The sequence below is a fragment of the Grammomys surdaster genome, unplaced genomic scaffold (assembly GCF_004785775.1).
Source record: "Grammomys surdaster isolate TR1022 unplaced genomic scaffold, NIH_TR_1.0 143, whole genome shotgun sequence".
In the NCBI taxonomy this organism is placed as follows: domain Eukaryota; kingdom Metazoa; phylum Chordata; class Mammalia; order Rodentia; family Muridae; genus Grammomys; species Grammomys surdaster.
In genome coordinates this window covers 4,701,516-4,722,317 of record NW_021604601.1, presented here as the reverse complement: position 1 = coordinate 4,722,317, position 20,802 = coordinate 4,701,516, and the positions used below count along the sequence as shown (strand labels likewise).

Sequence of the window (20,802 nt, the reverse complement as noted above, 5' to 3'; positions counted from 1 at the left end):
CTGGGGCATCCAGCCTTCATGAGGTCAAGGATCTCATCTTCCACCTGTGCCCGGCAGGGCCCTCCACTCTTACATATTCAGCTGAAGCCCTGGATCCCTCCATAAGTGCTCCCAGGCTGGTGGTTAGGACCCTGGGAGCTGTGGTTGGTTGGTATTGTTGCCCTCCTCATGGTGCCACAAACCCTTTCAGCTCCTTCAGTCCTCACTCTAACTCCTCCATTGAGAACCTCATGATCAGTTCAATGGCTAGTTGTGAGCATCTGCCTCTGAATATGTCAGACTCTTGAAGACCTCTGAGGAGACATCCATATCAGGCCCTTATCAGCATGCACTTCCTGACTTCCACATCAGCATCTACCTTTTGTGACTGCACATGGGATATTTTCTTTCTCGTTTCATAATCTGAAATGAATAGAAGCTATTTCACTGTCAAGTGTACTGCTTTCCATAAATAAGAAAGGATGCTACTGTGTTCAGTATCCTTGACCTCAGTACCTGACCTGAAAACATTTCCTTTGATATCTGAATATAATAAATATACATATATGTCTACATATATATTCAAACTGTAGACTGCTTGCAGTCATTTTTACGGGTCTGAACAACAAGAAAAAGCCTCTGACATTTGAATAATTGACTGCTGCTTCTTACTTAAAGTGAAAATAAAAAGATGGCATCTTGTTTTCTTTTCTTTTCAACAAAATTCACCACAGATGTTCTTATATGATAACAAACAGCCAGGTACACTGTCCTGTGCCTGGAGTCCCAGCTGTTTATTTGACTCAGGGTGGAGGATTGCTTGAGCCTCCAAGTTTAGGACTAGCCTGGGCAGCAGTCTGGAGCCTGATTGTTAAAAACAAAAAGATGGGCTTGGGAGACAGCCTAGGAAGTCAAGTGCTTGGTAAGAACTTGCTTTGAGTCCCTGGAATCCATGCAAAAATATGTAAGTGCAGTAGCACATGATTGCAATTTCTGTGCTGAGGAGGCAAAAGACAGATGGCTTCCTATGATTCACTGGCTGGCCAGCCTAATGCACTTGGCAAGTTCCAGGCCAACAAGAGACCCTAGTTCAAAAGAAAGCAGAAAAATAAAAGGTAAATAATGGAATCCTCAGTACCTGGAGGGAAACACCAGAAGTCCAATGTTGTCCTCTGGCCTCCACAGGCACATGTGTGTGCACACAAGTACAGCTATGGAACTATGAACATGCATATACATACACATGTGCATGCATGTGTATACATGATGAAAGAAAAATGGAAAAACAAAGACATCTGGCATTTCTAGCTCATATTTTGAAGTCTTATCCAAAATCTGAGTTTTTGGAAGCTATTTGACATCTGTCTTAAAGCTCCCACACACTTGTGAACAGACCTTCTCCTTGGTTTGCTTCTTTCTTATATCCATTATTAGTATTTGATGTGTGACTTAGGAGTGCATGTCTTTCCTCTCTTAGGATTTTTTTCGAAATTTGCCTCACTGGATTCAGCAGCACACAGCCATGAACGACGCCGGGAACTTCCTGATTGAGACTTGCGATGAGATTGTTTCCCGCGACCTTAAACAGCAACTGCTCTTGCTGAACGGTCGATGGAGGGAGCTGTTTATGGAAGTCAAGCAAGTATGTCTTTCAAACCAACACTCAACTTCCGATGCGTGTGTCGCCAGTATGTGAAGCAGCTCACTGACAGCCAGTTTTACTGGGATTATTAGGGTGGAATATAGAAGTGTTTAAAACTGCCTGGGTTTTATTGCTAATTATTCAACCTTGTCTGTTTATGGTGGAGGTGCATGAACAGAACATAGCGTTTGGTGTAAGGATTATGTTGACATATGGCGCTGGCATAGGGAAAGAGATCTGCCTTTCAAATCCTGGCTCCTTACTGCTTGCTTGTTCCTTTTATTTTTTTCTGTCAAAGTAACTGGATTTATTTCAAACTTATCTAAAATAAGAATCAGGAATTAGAATTTTTCTTACCGTATACGAGGCTATCTCCCAGCAAAGGCTGTGGGCTTCAGAATCACAGCTTTAATGACTTTTCAAATACTTCTCACCCCACTCCTCAGTATGCAAGGGCAGATGAGCTCGACAGAATGAAGAAAGAATACACAGACGTCACTACCACCCTCTCTGGTTTTGCAACCGAAGCCCACAGGAAACTCTCTGAGCCCTTAGACATCTCTTTTATTAATGTCAAGTTATTAATTCAAGACTTGGAGGTAAGGACTTTCTGGATCAAAGAAATGAAACACATAATGTAAATATAAATCTGGTCAGGTTGCTCATGTCTACAGGAAACTTTTTTTTTGTACCGTAGAGATCGTTTTGATCATTTTGACAGGTCTACATATTTATTGACTTGTGCAGAAAATAAACTTGAATTTTCGTAGGACTTCTTTTGAAAATATGAAGTAACTTCAAAATAATTTTTCAACATGGAATTCTTTTCCTACATACAAACTATAAAATACTAGGAAAACAAAAACAAACAAGCAAACATCCTTTAGACTGGACTTCCAAATAAATACCCTAAGCAATAAAGGATTTGAAGCATGAGTTAGGCATTGACATTTTTTTAAGAGCCTACAGGTTTCAAAAGTGGAAATAATGGAGTTATTTATTGACAGGAGAAGTTTGAACAATTTCTTGAAGGAAAAAAAATAGATCAGAGTGTTGTGTTTTTAATTTTTGTAAAAAGTTTAAAAATTTAGAAAATGTTACACATAAGAAAAAAACTAGCAACCATGGTGAATTGTCGACGCTAGCTGCCGTGATGTCAGACAATAAGAAATGAAAATTTCCATCATGCTAAGTTTCTAAGTTTTCTCCAGTGACAATGTGTATGTGTGTTTTATAAAGTAAATATCAGTTTAATTCTTTTTCATTATTATTTATTCAATTTACGTCCTGATTGCTGTCCCCCTCCCCTTATCCTCTAAGAGAGTGGAAGCCCCCTGTGTACTCCCCCACCCTAGTACATCAAGTCTCTGCAGGGCTAGATGCATCCTCTCTCACTGAGGCTAGACAAGGCAGCCCAGCTAGAGAATATTCCACAGAAGACCAAGCTTTACATCTGCTACAAAGTGTGGGACTGAATGTGGAGGTGGGGCTGGGGGGGGGGCTAGATCCAGCCCATGTATGCTCTTTGGTTGATGGTTCAGTCTCTGAGAACCCGAAGGGTCCAGGTTAGTTGACTCCATTGGTCTTCTTGTGGAGTTCCTATTTCATTCTGGATCCTTAATCCTTCCCCTAATTCTTCCATAAGAATAAAAAATATGGAACTCTTCATGAATTTGCATATCATCCTTGCACAGGGGCCATGCTAACCTCTGCATCATTTCAATGTTAGTATATGTACTGCTGAAGCAAGCACCAGTTTAATTCTTAAAGTCAAGATTTCTCCCGTAATATTTACATGCATTTCCATGCATCATATGTATGAATATTTCAATATTACATTAACATATTTTAGAAAGTGTAACGATTACATCAAATAATCTTGGCACTGACTTAAGAATACTTGATCATTTTAAAAAGAAAATTTAATGTATGCCTGTATGTCAGTTAAGAACAAAGGCAATGGCTTTCCTAAAGGAGTTGGTAGTGAGGATAGAACTTTGTCCCGCCTTCTGTGGGTACCCTGCAATAGAGAGGAGATGTGTAGTGCACTAACTGAGCTGCTTCAATGACTCACACAGGATATTGAGAAGAGAGTGCCTGTGATGGATGCTCAGTACAAGATGATTGCCAAGAAAGCACATCTCATTGCCAAAGAAAGTCCCCAAGAAGAAGCGAACGAAATGCTTACAACCATGACCAGGCTCAAAGAGCAGCTATCCAAGGTGGGAAAATATTTCATGCTACAACATGCTGTGGAGCAACCATACTGCCTTTGAGTGATTTCTATCTCCATGGTTACCTATGGGTACATCCTTGACTGGTCCACCTTTGAGCTACCCTGAGGTTCTTGATATAGTAACTTTGCTATGTATTTGAGAAACAAAATGGGACACTGATACCTTTTGACAGCTCTCCTAATTTAGGACTGCTCTAAGCTCTGCTTCAGTAGAAAAGTCTGGGTTTTTCAGGAGAGAGCTGTTAAATGTTACAAAACGGAGGATGTAGATGAGAGATGGAGACAGATGTAGGGCAAAGCAGAGGAAGAGGAGGAGGAAGGAGAAGAAGAGGAGGAAGAAGAGAAGACTATACCATTGCACTGAGATTTTTGTTAAGATTTATGTAATATAAATCTAGTCTATTTACTCATGTTTCCTTTTACTAACATGGCTACTCTTGTCGAGAGACTTATCAAGATCTTTGAGTGTTCCATTAGAAACTTTTATATAAGCATGAGTTTTAAGATGATTTCATTGCTTTCACAATTCCCCACTAAGTCCAGGTAATTACCTTCCAGCAGATAAGGGGAGTGAGGAATAAGCACAGGAATCCCGGTATTGTATGAGGAGGAGTCAGAGGGTAGATGAAGTCTGAAGTGCCTTTGAAGTAAGAGAGGAGAGCTGGCGTACAAGGTGAAATTAGTATTGAAAGATTAATGGAAAAAAAGTGAACAAAGGCAAAGAAGAGTGAAAAATAGGCAAATAATAGGCTTAAAAGACAAAAATGTCAGCCTGGCATTCATTACAAATATTTCAGTTAAATTTATTCTGACATTCTAGTTGGAAGGAGTTTTAACTTAATGGTACTGAACAATTTTACTCGTGTGTACCAGCAAAACTTGCTAAAACGAAGGTACAGTAAAAGAAGCCACTGTTTCCAACTTTCCAACAACATGCTGGGCTGTAAATCCGTGGCTTTGTGGTTTGCTCCTCTCATGCTGGTCCAGGTGCAGTAGTTTGGGACCATGGCTTGAGAAAGTTGATTTCTTGAGCTCATCTAAGCTAGATCTCTCTCTCTCTCTCTCTCTCTCTCTCTCTCTCTCTCTCTCTCTCTCTCTCTGTTGTTGTCATCGTCATCATCGATACTATTACGATTCTTAGAAACACAACAGTCCTATGTGTCCCTGGCTGGTCTGAAGATGGACTCACACTTCCGTCCATCCTTCCGCCTGTTTCCTGCATGTTGGAATGATAGGCTTGTCTACCCAGGCTGGCTTAAGCCATGCTCTCTTTCTGCTGCTTGGGATGCTGCAGCACCATGCTGACAGCCTTTCTCTCCAACCCAGGAAAGAGCAATCAAACAGGAGTTCCACATATCAGTGAATTCTCTCGGGCTTCTTCAAGAGAATGGTTCAAGAGTCTCATTGTGGAAGAGAGATGGTAGCTTCCAGTCGATGTGCTCACCTTTCAACAGTATATTCTAGAATATGGGTGTATTTCTGCATATGCACCTCTGCCACAGTGTAACAAAAGGCAGTGTTCAGTTCAAATATTGTTTGTGGAATATTGCTGATGTCGCTAGCACATCATTGATTTTATTGATAAGGTTCTTGGTTTTCCAAAAGTATTAATAATATTTTGGATGGAACCTTAAGATAACAAGGAGGAAGAAGATTTCCTCAACAATTATAAGGTCCTAAAGTTCAGCACAAAGGCAGGCAGGAAGGCAGAGATCTTATAAGAACTCTGGAGTACCAAGAATGTAGGGCCTCACCAAGAAGATAATATTAAGGATATTAAAAACAAAGACAGATGAAGACTGGCCAGTTTAGATGGAGTTGATATGAGAATCTTTGTGAATAAATTGGTGTATAGCATGTTCTTGGGATGAGTAGGACATTGACAGAGAAGGCAAAGCCTAGAGCTGGTCAGCGTAAGGAAAGTGGGCATCTCAGAAGAAGTGGTTACCAGGTGCGCCTTGACTCATAGTCCATGTGCATAGTCCATAGCTCACGAACACCAACTAGAAGCGTCACATCCTCTAGACAATGTGGTAATGACTTGTGACTGTCTCAAATTTCATTGCAAAAATGAAAGTGAGTAGTGTGGTGTTTAAAGAGGGACCTGATGCCATTTGTCGCTCTATATGATTTTCATGGGGAAGTGCCATCCAGATGGACAACTTAGATGAATTTTCATGAGGAAATTCTGCAGCCCTTCATTTGTCTCAGTGATACAGTATTTTTTATTTTATCTTTTTTAACAGCAAAGCTTCATCACATAGCACAAAATAAAAAATAAAAGACAGCCATCTTCAGAGATATCTAAGTACCAAATGACCATTTCACTAGAACCAAGTTCTTTAGGACTAAGCACAGCACTGGTGCTTTGACGACTTAATAGCCTCTCATGGGATTTATTCTGTTCTTTGGACTTTCAAAGGTCAAAGAATGTTACTCTTCACTGTTGCATGAGGCCCAGCAAGTGTCAGTTCCTTTGGAAGAACTGGAGATACAAATCACGTCCTTCTACGACTCACTTGGAAAACTCAACGAGATTCTATCAGTTCTTGAGCACGAAGCACAATCCAGCACTCTTTTTAAACAAAAACACCAGGTAACAAAAATCCCTTTCAGAGATATCCTCATTTTAAAGTGTATTTAATAAGGTTGGGGCATGTTTTCCTGTAATAGAAGTTCAGTTAGTATATCCTCCCAGTATAGTAGGATACTGGTAACTCAAACCAAAGTGTATATCCTTTGCAGAGAAGACACCTGCTCTGTACTCAGTGTAAGAAATGGGGACTTGAACCATTTATAAGGTGCAGTCAGGTTGGATACTTGGATCAGGCTGAGCTAGGCTCTATAATTCTGGGTTGAGAAGGTCACTGGGAGATTCGGGAAGGCGGAGCCTGGGGGAGAGGTGGAGTCATCAAAACTAAGTATGTCTGAAAATGACATATGTAGGCTTTCATATGTGTTGCTCATTGGGAGAAAAGTTCCGTGTAGAGTACAATTAGGAAAACTAATTTGTTTTGAGCACCTGACTTTGCATCTTTGAACTGGCCACATGAGCTGATGGTTCTCAGGTCATCTCTAATTGTCTCCACGTACACTTAGATGGGGCGTTCTGAACACTGGCTGCAGGGTGTTGAATTTCTATGATGGTTCTCTAGAATAAGTGATACATCTAGAAGAGCCAAACCTGCTGTTCTGTCTCAAAAGAAGAAGGGCTCCCCACAGGGCCTCTGTTGTTCCTCTACCTATTAAATTAGCTAACCCTGTATTTCCTCCAGCAAATCTATGCATCATATTTCATGAATAAAATTCCAAAAGAGTTTAATTAAGTTTTTTTCATTTGTACTTTTAGAAGAATAGAAAATATCAAGTGTTCAGGTTTTCCATCTTTCTGTTGACTTTCTTGTAGAAATTCACTTGGTGATACTATGCACATATGTCTTTGGGCCTTACCTATTAGCTCATTAGCTCATAAAATGGTTCATTTCTTCTAACAGTGCACATGTTTCCTATGCCTTGATTCCTTGTGTATATGCTTTTAAAATGTATAAATGAATTAGGAAATCATTCTCCATTTCAGCCAAATAACTATAATGTATGTCATATGATCTCTTTTCTTTGACTGTGGAAATAAGTCTGGTTAACCACTATGGTGCAGTGAATTAACCTGCTTGTTGTAAACAGGACTGTCCTTCAGGTAAGGGGTAACTGTAGGAAAACTTTGCCACTCCTCCACTCCACTCTGCTCCACTAGAGTGACTGAGACAAATTTATGGAAGGGACAAGCCTCAGCTAGAACGATGAGCAGAGTGTCTGAAATGAGCTATAGGAAAGTCACAGTTTAGGTCTGATGTGGCAAATAGCAAAATCTTTACTCATTTTACTTGTATCATGTTAAGCCAACAGTGATTACACCCAATAATTGATAGTCAATAATTCATAAAATTATTATTATGATGGGTAGTATACCCACAACCATTATTAGAAAACCATATTCTAATGACATCATGACATTGGTTGAAAATTCTTTCATTTTGAAGAATGATAACATACCCTATGTTCCTAAATTAGAATGAAATATGGTTAAATATTCTTTTCATCATTAAAGGCATGTATTATTGACAAGAAATATTGTATAAAATATTTTCAATCTCTACCTTTTGAACTTCTAGTTTTTCAAAGGGAAAAAGGTATACCATAATTCCGTTTTGTCAAAAACAAAAGGCCTATTTTAAATATTTGCATTGAAGTGACCAAAATGGCATACAAATGGACAGTTTGAATATTCTTTTCAAAACATTAGAGAATGCAGAAATGCAAGTAGTATGCATTCAAGATAGAAATGATCTTCTATCTCCAAGTGGACTAGAACGCTTCCATTCTGTGTCCGCCATGATTGGTAGGATGCAAGGTGGAGAGGCAGAAGGAAGGACCATGTCCATCACCACTACATTCCATTTGGAAGGGTGTATGAGAGCAAGCAGTTCCCAGGTCTGCTCCTCTCCTTCCTGCTTTGATTATATCTCAAGAGGAAGGTGGATAGCTTGAGAACTGTATTCATTCAAATCTAGCTTATACAAGTGGTAGAAAATCTGTGTCACTGGATTCACTAAAGGGGGTGTAAGCTGTGTTAAATTTACTTAGTGTAATTAAAACCCAATAACCACATTAGCTTCAATTGTTCTTTTGAAAAGCTGCAGGACTGCCTATCAACCAGTTAGAGGAATGCAGAAGCGAGACACTTTTTTATGCTCTGCCATTTTCTTAATGTTAAGACGTGCATGAAACATAAAGTCTAAAACCTCCCCGTGACATTTAAATGCCTTGTATAAAAAGCATTGACTTCGATGATTGCTTAAATCAAGTTCTTTTGAAAAGAACTGTTTCTCTGTCCTTTTGATTTCACTGGCTGTTCATCAAAAGCCTAGGAACTGTAAATGCTTGTTCTTATACCAGTGCTCTTTGCCCCCCCCCCCCTTCCCTCCCCCCCCCCCTCTCTCCCTTCCATCAGTAACTAATACCATTGTGTCTTTCCTTCCCTTGTAGGAACTGTTAGCTTGTCAAGAGAACTGTAAAAAATCTTTAACACTCATCGAGAAGGGCAGCCAAAGTGTTCAAAAGCTCGTGACCTTGAGCCAGGTGTTAAAGCACTGGGATCACACAAAACTGCAGAAGCAGATAGCAGATGTCCATCATGCATTCCAAGTAAGTTATTCTCTCTGCTTTAGGCATTTGCATCCTGGAAAACAGACAATGAGGACAAAGCACCTGTGGCTCAAACACCTCCCTCGCTGGTACCTGAAAAACCAAACATTTTATTACTTCCTTTCTAACGTGAATATTCAAAACAGTTAATTATCCTTAGATACCTTCCCTCCAAAGTCCTTTCCAAACAAATAATAATATTAATAATTAGTAGTGATATCATAATACTATCTGACCAAATGAAGCCTCAATATTGAAAAAGCAGTTTACTATTATGTTTTATACATATAATTATATATTCCATTGAATTATATTAATATGCAAATATGTATTTGTGATTATATATAATTATTATATACAGTTATATATAATATATAATATATAATAATTTTATATATTGTTATTTATATTCACATAATGCATAATATATTTATATTTATTATATAAATTATATTGTTATGTTATATATTTAATAAATATAATGTAATTAATATAAAATTATATTTAACAATATAAATATTTAATATATTGTATGGAATATATTACATGCTTATAATTATATTGTGATTATATCACAATTGCTATATATAATATATTATATAAATATTATGCATAATATAATAATTATATATAACACACATATATAAACATATTAGTTATTAATACAACATATTCTAAACAATACAAGTATTTACATAACATTTCTGATGTATTATTAAAAGTCACCCAGAGATGATTTCATTTTAGAGTCCGCAGAATGGTGTGTCTAGGTAACATGCAACCCCTACCTCACTCTATGAATGAAACTCTGAGCTTTGTGCTCCAAGCTCTGGGAGTGAATTCCAGGGTACGAAGAAATGATTCTATTTTTTACATGAAGAATATGATCAAGAAAACTGGAGACTGGAAAAAGCACGTGGAAGCCAACAGCCGTTTGATGAAGAAATTTGAGGAGTCTCGGGCAGAGTTGGAGAAGGTGCTCAGGGTTGCTCAGGAGGGCCTAGAGGAGAAGGGGGACCCTGAGGAACTCCTTCGGAGACACACGGTGAGTCTGCTTGGTGTAATACAACTGACCCATGTGTATGGACAACCTATCTCAGGAAAATAAAAAGACTATTCTGACCTAAAGTAGGAGAGTTGGGGACCCAGGAAGGCATGAACTTTAAGGGCATCAGACTCCAGAAACAGCAGCAAAAAAAAATTTTGCAAGAGAAGCATCATTGCTGGGTTATTTGAGACCATTCTTGAGCTCCTGGGATAGCAGAGAATGTGGATGATTTAGGCTCTCAGACTGTAAGTCTATTATGTAGCGCAGAAAGATTTACACAGCTAAAGATGTTTGTCAATAGCTTATGCTGGGTGACTAATTCATGCTCATTTCATAAACCACCATGGCACATTTTAACATAGTGTAGGTGCCATGTCACACACAGTTAAGTAAGACTGAGAGGCCACCTTCATGCTTCTCCACCTTGTTTAGATTGTGGATAAATGGTATAGGGTGTTGAACAGTGTGCTAAGAATATGTACTTCAATTATAGTTCCTGAGATTTCAGAGATATTTGAATGTAACCCATACTGTCAAGGAGTGGTGCACGTAGTGGGGACACTGTATTTTAGAGTTGCCATAGTCTGTGGTGACAAAGCAACTATCCAAACTCATTTTATAATTGTGAATGTTTTAGACCTCTATGCTCTGAATCATTCTGGTTTCAAAATCTGTGCACACGTACGTGTGTGCAGCTGAGGCTGGTTGAGATTATATGCATGTATACATCTGTTGCTTCTGTTTCTCATGCTGTTATAAGAAAATAGCAGCCAACTGGCCTTGAGCGGAGGAGGCCATTTTCTTGCAGTTCTGAAAGACTGGAGTCTGAGCTCAGCCTGCCCTGATGGAAGGGCTCCCATGAGGACTTGTTCTGGCTTAAAGATGACCACTTACGTGTTGTCATAGGTCAGAAAGAGACTTTGCCGGTAATTTTATGTAGGTCCCACCTTTGTGACTTCATCTAAATCTAATACCCCCCTGAGGCCCTGGCTCCAAGTCAGACCATCCATAGGCTTATGCTCCTGACATTTGTCTCCATGGAGACACGGCCTCATCTGCAGCACATGTAATAGAATACACACCTGGGTAGTGTGGCATGACTAGTAATGACCATCATGACTTCACACATGTTACAGATAAGGAAGGGAGTTAAGGAGATCCTGTACCACTATTCTTTTTACCAAAGTGGATGCATATATTGCTATCACCTTGGAATCAAGGTGGCTTTTCAGATTAATTTAGGAACTGCAAAGAAGGTATTTTTTTCTTCTTCAAATGTAGAGAGTAACAGTAAACTGTCAGACATGGTGACTTCTAACTCATAACCATGGATGGTTACAGCTTGTTCCCCAAAGATAGATAAAGTCGCCTAAGGTTTTGATGAAGGTAGCTGCCGACTACTAGGCTCACTGAGACGTCTTCTGATGTCATAACTCTGCACAACATCTTGACTGTGCTTCCTTTCTCTATGATAGGAATTCTTCAGCCAGCTGGACCAGAGGGTCCTCAATGCTTTCCTAAAAGCCTGTGATGAGCTAACTGACATCCTCCCAGAACAGGAGCAGCAAGGCCTGCAGGAGGCTGTTCGAAAGCTGCACAAACAGTGGAAGGTGAGTGTGGAATTATGGGAACATGAAAAATCCGCATCCTAGAGTCTGTTCTGTAGTTCAGAGAGCTGGGAGTGAAAGAGGACCAGTTTAGGACATTTTGGCATCTCAACAGAGCATCTACCTATAGTCAGAAGACACATTGTTGTTTTCTGGATCTTTCTGTGGGTAACAGGATCTCCAGGGAGAAGCGCCTTATCATTTGCTCCATCTGAAAATCGCTGTGGAGAAGGACAGATTCTCAGCTGCTGTGGAAGAGTGCAGAGCCGAGCTGGAGCGAGAGACCAAGCTGGCTCCTCAAGAAGGCAGCGAGAAGATCATAAAGGAACACAGAGTATGTGCCACATCATATAAAGTGCATAACTACATAGAGATATTTAAAGATACGGTTGTCTGAGGAACATGGTTGCATTATGATCGTTTTCTCTATCAATCTGCCTTTGGTTTTTCTGTGAGAATATAGACATGTTTCAAGGCTTCTCACCAAGAGAGTGAAACTGTTTATCATATCTTAGGTTTTCTTCAGTGACAAGGGTCCTCACCATCTCTGTGACAAGAGGTTACAGCTCATAGAGGAACTGTGTGTGAAACTCCCAGTCCGGGACCCAATAAGGGACACATCTGGAGCCTGTCACACAACTCTCAAAGAGCTCAAAGCTTCCATTGACAGCACTTACATGATGCTCATGGACGACCCAGACAAGTGGAAGGACTATTCGAGCAGGTACCGGGGCATCTCCAGAGAAGGCTGCAGTCTATCTTAATTGTTTCCATCCGAGATTATTATAAAACAGGGAACAGTGTACATTTTGTTTCAGGCAATAAGGAAATCAGATTGCATTAATCTTTACCATGCTTTTGTATAAATGTACTTTTAAAAAATCTATCTATCTATCTATCTATCTATCTATCTATCTATCTATCTACATTAAAAAATCAGTTTCCATTCAAAGCAGGGTCTATATTTCATTTCAAAATAACCCATCTGTCCTTAAGGTCAAATAATCCCATTTTTGGTTTTCTCATATCCTTTACTCATAGGAAGGTGTGAGCCTCTGTTGGTTAATGTCACTCTAGGGAGACATACGAAGCCAGACCTCAAGTGGTTCCTTCCTTTTCGTGCACTGAGATGCATCTTTGCCCTCAGCTAAGCTCCCTTTAAGTTACTAACTTTAGATATTGACACTCTTGCCTTGGGCTTCATGTTGAAGTTCCCAGAAAAGGCCATCCATGTGGTTGTCATTTGTTCTACTTCCATGGATTCAAAATAGAAAATGTATCTCACTGTCCCAAGGCTTTGCCCCTTTAATAATAAAATACCCGTGTGGTTTCAGGTTTTCTGAGTTCTCCTCTTGGGTGTCTGCAAAGGAGGCATGGTTGAAGAAAATCAAGGATGAGTCCATTGACACCAGCAACCATGATGAGGTCAAGCATGTGGTAGATGTAAGTTCTGAGTTGGTCCTTGCTAGAGGAAAACTTCCAATAACTAAACGTTCATACTGTAACTGGTTGGTTTGGTTGGTTGGTTAGTTGGTTTGTGTGTGTGTATGTGTGTGTGCGTATGTGAGTGTGTGACAGACATACACCTATTCTATAAAAATAGTTCCTCTATTCCTTTAAAGACAACATCTCTTCATATTAATGTGGTGAAGAGTATGTTTTCCCATCTATGGAGCTGTTGATAGCTTTGTGATCTAAGCACTCCTAGTGATACCTCTAAAACAGCTTTACCTCATGGGGAACGCTGGAGATGGAAACAGCAGCAAGATTGTGTAATACAGAACAGATTTAAGAATTGCCACAGGGAACACACATGCTGTGTGTTTCTATGCCACACAGTTCTATCTAGACAACTGAGGACGTGGAGGACATGGCCAATGCCCCATATTCTGTTCTCATCAGCCTGGACTGTTTCAGTTCAGTTGCTTTAGAGGCCACAAACCTAGCCAAAATAACGGAGCTCTAGATTTGAATATTGCGTTTATTCTGTGACTAACACACAGCAGCCCTCTCTCTTAGCAAGGCCTTCACCTGGTATACATAGACTAGAGTACAATGTTCCTTCAGTATTTCTAATCCTTGAAAGTCACACGTCTACTCTAAAAGAGCTTTGTCTTTCTGCCACCGGCTTCCTTTTTTTCTCTGATTAAATCATGTTGCTGCCCAAGGTACTAGTAGAGAACTCACTAACATTACTGAATACATACATAAAAATAGGTTTATGTAAAAAAAAAAACAAACAAAACAACCCTAGTTTGTTGCTGCTTTAGTGTTTTTTTTTTTGTCTTAGAATGCACAGATCAATTTTGAAGCCAGTTGCTTCCTGTCTGGTATGAATTTTCCCCTGCCCTAGGCTAACCATGACTGGTATAGGTGGCCAACCCAGGCACTATGAGTTCTACCACTAGTCCTGGAGATGTAGGGCTTTGGAATCTTCCCAGCACCATAATGGCTAGCAATCCTGCCTTGCTAACTAGAGGTCAGCTCGCCTTGTGCATCTTTGCTGGCTAGTTTTATGTTAACTTAAGTTTTCTATGTACAAGGAAATATTTATAAGCATCAAATCTAATTCTGAAGGTGATTTTTAAAAGTACAGACAGTGTTGCTTTACACATTAGGTACGGGTATTGGGAAGCCTTTCCTTTTGGGACTTTCTCACCATGAGTAGAAGAGCTATGTTATTTTTGTCTGTCCATTGGGATAGAAGAGCTAGCTCACACTAACGAAGTCGCTTTACAGACCTTCTTGGATTGAGCTCTTTCCCACGAGGAAGTCATGATTCCTGATAACTCTTTGTTATTAAAAAGTGCCCTTTCATTCCAGGAGATTAGAAGTGACATTACCAAGAAAGGAGAGACTCTCAGCTGGCTGAAATCCAAGCTTAAGCATTTGACTGACGTTTCTTCAGAGACCGAAGCCCAAAAGCGTGGAGATGAGCTGGCAGAGTTATCCAGCTCTTTCAAGGCTCTTGTGGCTTTACTGTCAGAGGTGTGTCATTTATAGTGCTAAACAGCGTTCTGGGGAAGAAGGCTGAAGGGCCATCTTTGTTTTGGTTGTAGCTTAGCAAATAGTTTTACAAAGAGACCGTAGTTACTTATGTGAAGATTGTTAGGAAAGATGGACAGGATGCTTGAGTTAAGGAAAATGCTATTGCTGGGTAGTTCAAGTTAAAGACCTATGCCTAAAGTCCAAGATGGTCAACTAAATGGTTTCCTGTTATTAACAAAAGCATCATTATTTCACGATCACTTAAGGACATCTTTAAGAGTTTAGGGGAAAGAATTTGAGAAGTCTGCTATAATGATGCATGCCTGTAATCCTAGCTGAGGCAGGAGGATAGGAAGTTCTAGGATAACGTGGGCTGAACATAACAAGTTCAGCCTAAGTGACATAGTAAGATCCTATCTGGAAAGAGAAAGGAGAGAGAAAGAGAGAGAGACAGACAGAGAGAGAGAGAGAGAGAGAGAGAGAGAGGGAGAGGGAGAGGGAGAGGGAGAGGGAGAGGGAGAGGGAGAGAGAGAGAGAGAGAGAGAGAGAGAGAGAGAGAGAGAAAGTAAAAAAGAAAAAATATGCTTAGGAGTCAAGAGAAACCCAGCAATGGAGCTAAAACTTTATATATAATCTTCCATATGATCTTAAGTCTTTTTGTTTGTTTGTGTTTCGTTTGTTTTTCAAGACAGGGTTTCTCTGTATAGCCCTGGCTGTCCTGGAACTCACTCTGTAGACCAGGCTGGCCTCGAACTCAGAAATCTGCCTACCTCTGTCTCCCAAGTGCTGGGATTAAAGGCGTGTGCCACCACTGCCCGGCTAATCTTAAATCTTTGATTCAATGTCTCTAGGCCCCAATTTCCTTCCTTTTAAAGCAGAATTTAAAACACACCAATAAGGGAGCCACAGAGACTAAATTCAGTACTTTAGGTAAAGAACTTGGAAGTGTATTGAGACAGATAAGTCTTCATAAGCTGCTAACCAGTAATAGTAACTCATTCTAAATTTAATATGTATTCCAATGGAATGAGCTATATTCCATTATAGGATGAAGTATTTAAACTTTATGTCTGTTAGGGCTGTTCCCACGTACTTGTTGTGTAAATAGGAAGCTCAAGAAGGCAAGATGGAACAAATCTAAAGGTCAAGAGTTTGTGAGAGGGAAGGCAGTTTAGTAAAGTAGTTTTTGAAGGACATTTTCAACAAATTTCTTCGTGATATTGGTTTTAAATAGTATGGGCTCAACATTTTGTATGAGGTATTATCACAGTCAGGTAGTATTTATGAGAATATAATCAAAGGACCCAAGATACGAAGTATAAAATAGGTACAACTTTATCATCCTACTTTTGCTATCAAGTCATGTACATGTTTCTGTTCTTAATTTTAGAATAGGTTTTTAATAGGGTGCAGAATAGTGTCCAATGAAATGAATCTTTCAGTCCCTCCAAGTGGCTGTGCCATTAAACTACAATCAAATAAGATTCAAAACTATGCAAAATCATAGAAATTAAACACATATGAATCTGGCTTTAGCTGGTGAGACATAGTTTATGTATACATTTAAAATATGTAATATCTCATCATCTCAAATGGAGTAATTTCATTGAAGGCATAAATTGTGAAGTTATGAGTTCTTGAGCTGCAATGTATGGTGTGATAAACAGATATCATATATTTCATATATTTGAAACTGTTTAAAACAATAGACTCAGGGTCTCTCACAGATGCAAAATTTGCATGTGTGATATAACTGAAGTACTAAGCTTAACTAGAGAAGCTATTCCTGAAAGCTGGATCCTGGTGAGGCAGTTAAGCCCACTGGCTGCTTTTGCAGAGGGCTAAGTTAGGTTCTGAGCACCCCTGTGGCAGCACACAACCATCTGTAACTCCAGCTCCAGGGAATCGAATGCCCTCTTCTGGCCTCTGCAGGCACGAGGCATGTGTGTGATGCTGAAAGACATTCAGGCAAAACACTTATTCACATCAAATAAAAACGAATATATCAAAGCTTTAAGCCATTTCACAATGTGTCCTAAGAAGCGTCTCGCTGTGTCGCTTAGCCACTTGCAATGTTAATTTGCCCATCTCGTCTCCATTTAAAAATATTCCACAGACTTTGCTAAATAGCTTATGATTTACTTCTTTTCTTCTATAACAATTTAGGTTGAAAAGATGCTAAGCAGCTTCAGAGAATGTGTTCAGTACAAAGAAATCATGAAAAGTTCTCTTGAGGGGTTGATGTCAGGCTCCCAAGAAAGCAAGGAAGAGGCCGAGACAATCCTGGACACAGAAAATCTGTTTGAGGCACAGCAGTTGCTCCTGCACCACCAGGTAGAAACCTCTTTGTTTGCCACATGCACAATGTGGATGAGAGATGAAGAATAGGTTCTGAGGCTGGGGGATGGAGAAAAGGTGAAAGGAGAAGGAACTGGTCCAGTGGCTCAAAGCACTTGGCAATTCTGTGCTCTGCTCTCTCTGATAAACATTACATGTTTCTGATTATCCTGTAGGACAAATTCCCAGATGGTTTAGTTTGAAAAATTGTAACTTGAAACACTAGACATTTCAGGAGTTTGCTCTTTGCAAAAGGTTAGAACTAAAAACTAAGGAAATATATACATGTATGTACAGATTTATATCTATAGATGAATGTATATACATATGTGTTATGTATATGTGTATGTATATATGAATGTATATATATATGAATATATATGTATAGTTATGTGTATATGTATGTGCGTACGAATATATATATATATATATGGATATATGAATGCATATATATGTGTGTATGGATGTACATTTGTATGTGTATATGTGCATATTTATAATCAGCCTCTTTTTTGGTGATAAATTGAAAACAGGACCTTAACATTAAGCTCCAACTCTTCAGTGAACATAAATCTAGTCCCCAATAATAAACCATTTTAATTTAGTTGCTTTCTGACAGTCTGGTGGTAGACATTAAAGTATATGTGCAGGTGGAATATATTACCTATATATAAGTATAGTTACATATGCTATACTTGCATATATATATATATATATATATATATATATATATATATATATTAACTATTCAAATATATACCCAGGAAGAAAAATTCTTAATATTTGTATTTGTACATCACAAATGATAAAATGGTGTAGGACCTTTTATAGACAGAAAACAATTATTTTAGGACCATCAAATCGATTATTTTACCAAAATATTTTTGAAGTGTTGCGTATGTTCAATGTTCTCCAACGCCACACACAATTAAAATACTAAGGCCAAATTGTTTACATCTCGACCATTCAGAACATAAGCTATGTTTAAGTAACACCCACCTTTGACTAAATTACAGTTCCTGATATTAATGTTTTAACTGTCCAAGCCTCCACCTTGTAAGGTGTTGCCCTCTACACCTCTGATAACATGCTTATAGCCCTGCAGAGCTTCAAAGAGAATAAAGTTTATAAGCCTGGTGGTGCTGGTGCATGCCTTTAATCTCAGCATCTGGGAGGCAGAGGCAGATGAATCTGTGTGAATTTGAGGCCACCCTGGTCCACAGAGAGAATTCAGGGCCAGCCAGGGCTGCACAGAAAAACAAAACCAAGTAAGTTAATATTCATCTATTGAACAACTGCTTCCAGCAAAAGACAAAGATGATCTCAGCGAAGAAGAGAGACCTCCAGCAGCAGATGGAGCAAGCCCAGCAGAGTGGGCAGGCAGGCCCAGGTCAAGAAGAGCTGCGGAAGCTGGAGAACACCCTTACGGGCCTTGAGCAGAGCAGGGAGAGGCAGGAGCGACGCATCCAGGTAGGGCTGGGCTAGCAGGAGCTGGCTCGGAGGTGCTGTGGCTGTATTGACTTCTTGTCTCCAGCAAGAGCCTGCGTTCACCTCTGCTGCTGATGGTGACATTTTCTTAAGTACTTTCTTTACCTGGATTGCTTTTAGCCATAGCAGAAGCTTCTGAAGGTGGTGCTTGTAAACAGCATATGCAGACATGTATCTCAGTTGCTTTTCTCATTGCTGTAACCAAATACCTGACAAGAAACTGTTTAAGGGTAGACGGGCTTCTGTTTAAAGGGATACATTCCATCATGATGAGAGAGGCATGGAAGCAGAAACAGGGGCTCCCTGGTCACGTTGAATCCACATCCACGAAGTCAGGAAACGAAGAGTGAAGAGAAATGGGGACTGGCTACCAAACCTCAAGGTCCGCCCCCTAGTGTTCCACTTCCTCCAGCAGGGCTCCACCCCCTGAAGTTTCACAACCTTCCCAGTCTGTGCCATCAGCTGTGGACCAAGCGTTAAACATGTGATCCAGTGAGAAACATTTCACCTTCAAATCGCAGCAATGCTTATGAGATATTAGTGACTCGTCCCCACGTCACAGGCAGTTCAATGATGGAGTCAGGGTGCGATGAACATTTGTCTGAATCCATGAACTTGCTCATGTTGCCTCTCATGTCCAGGAAATCCAGCATCCACACCTAAGCCACCCTGTACTCTGGGGTACTGTTGACACACTGCCCTAAAAGTGATTTTGCGTTTTTTTGCTCCTTGCTCGCCTCTAGTCTTCCCTCTTATTTCCCCACCCTTCCTTGTCAATGATTGACAAGCTTTTTCCCCGATTACTTAGCTACATGTTATCACTGCATCTGTAGGAGCACGTGACTTTACATCTGCTGGGGAACTCAGGGGTCATCTGAAGACCTAGACGTGGGAAGCAAATGGAATCGAAGACACGAGGGTCGTCTTTAATTGGTGTTGTTGTGTGATGTCACACGGGCTACAGTCATCGGCTTAGGGAGTGAATGAACAAGAAGGCCACAGTGTATGAGGATTCAGTCTGGTCATTTGTAATGTGGTGTGATGTGTCGTTTATTTATTTGTAATTTAGGTCAGCTTGAGGAAATGGGAGCGGTTTGAGACAAACAAGGAGACGGTGGTCAGATATCTTTTCCAGACAGGTTCCAGCCACGAACGCTTTCTGAGCTTCAGCAGTTTGGAAAGTCTGTCGTCAGAGTTGGAGCAGACAAAGGTATGTAACTAATTATTATTATTACACAGTTAATCAATTCCAACTATTGATTGACGGCCTGCTCTTTTCAGTACACTGTGGAACAAGGGTGTAAGAAGGATTCACACCTCAAGAGCTAAGATTTTCATGAAAGTGGGAAAGTGTCAGTTCCTGGACAGAGGTGTGTATAAATCGTTGGATCTCTGGAGGTACTGATATTCAGGGCTCAGTCAGGTAAAAGCAGTTTAGAGGTGGAGGACAGACAGACGATCCAAGAAGGAGGAGTACCTTCAGGTGTGAAAGAGGAAGACATGATGCTTCAACACTGTAGTACGAGGTAAAGGGACACTAACTTGGAAAGCTGGCCAGTGGTGCCAACAATGAAGCCTCAGATGTTACCCTCCTGGTAAAATGGAGCTGAGTCATCAGAGAGTTCTTAAGAAGGCCACAGAGCCACAGCTGCACCTCAGGACAGCTAATGTCTAAGCAGATAAGGGAATCAGATTGAAAGGATGAGAGTCTGGGATGCTGGGGACAGTTAGAAAGTGCTTTCAGTGCCTTGCTATGTTCTTACAGACACTGTCACACAGCATGTGGAATCGGCACTTCTGACCTCCTTTGACCCCCTTGCTCACGCTACATGGTTCTTACATCCGTATTCTACCCAACAGCCCTTGGGTGGTTGTGCAAAGGGACGTTGCCTTTTTCCGAGTGCTGGTATGCGATATGTTCACATGGCAAGGTCAAGTTAAATTTCACAACAGACAGAGCCTGACATGGACATGAATGTGCAGAGAGGCCAAAGGTTGCTTGGCTAAGGAAGAGCAAAGCCTGGTTTTAGCTATAGCTCTACCTGGTGAGAGTCAGTTCTTTCCTAATGGGTTCATGGTGGTTCATGCATCATATTCTCTGGACTTGGCGATAGACACCACTCTATTTTTGTTTAATTTTGTTTTACGGACTCTTTCCTGTTCTTTGAAGCCTTCTGCATTGCAGTTTCCTGTGAGTACCTCAGGCAAAACAGTAGGCATAGGTATAGGTATAGGTATAGGTATAGGTATAGGTATAGGTATAGGTATAGGTATA

At 40.1% G+C, this 20,802-nt stretch overlaps 1 protein-coding gene and 1 non-coding gene across 2 annotated transcripts in view; one reads left to right on the top strand and one right to left on the bottom strand.

The window, feature by feature from the left end:
* Syne1 (spectrin repeat containing nuclear envelope protein 1) overlaps positions 1–20,802 on the top strand; it is a 471,763-nt gene that overhangs the window by 152,370 nt on the left and 298,591 nt on the right. Inside the window, exons 17-30 of the mRNA XM_028764327.1 lie at positions 1,457–1,621; positions 2,068–2,220; positions 3,700–3,843; positions 6,280–6,453; positions 8,901–9,059; positions 9,940–10,104; positions 11,583–11,717; positions 11,890–12,048; positions 12,230–12,438; positions 13,049–13,157; positions 14,538–14,702; positions 16,869–17,036; positions 18,345–18,509; positions 19,597–19,737. Coding sequence (XP_028620160.1) covers positions 1,457–1,621; positions 2,068–2,220; positions 3,700–3,843; positions 6,280–6,453; positions 8,901–9,059; positions 9,940–10,104; positions 11,583–11,717; positions 11,890–12,048; positions 12,230–12,438; positions 13,049–13,157; positions 14,538–14,702; positions 16,869–17,036; positions 18,345–18,509; positions 19,597–19,737 — 2,211 coding nt within the window. The remainder of the gene's footprint in view (positions 1–1,456; positions 1,622–2,067; positions 2,221–3,699; positions 3,844–6,279; positions 6,454–8,900; positions 9,060–9,939; positions 10,105–11,582; positions 11,718–11,889; positions 12,049–12,229; positions 12,439–13,048; positions 13,158–14,537; positions 14,703–16,868; positions 17,037–18,344; positions 18,510–19,596; positions 19,738–20,802) is intronic.
* Positions 3,271–3,374, bottom strand: LOC114618638. Its single transcript, XR_003710987.1, has one exon. It is a non-coding gene; the product is annotated as a U6 spliceosomal RNA (small nuclear RNA).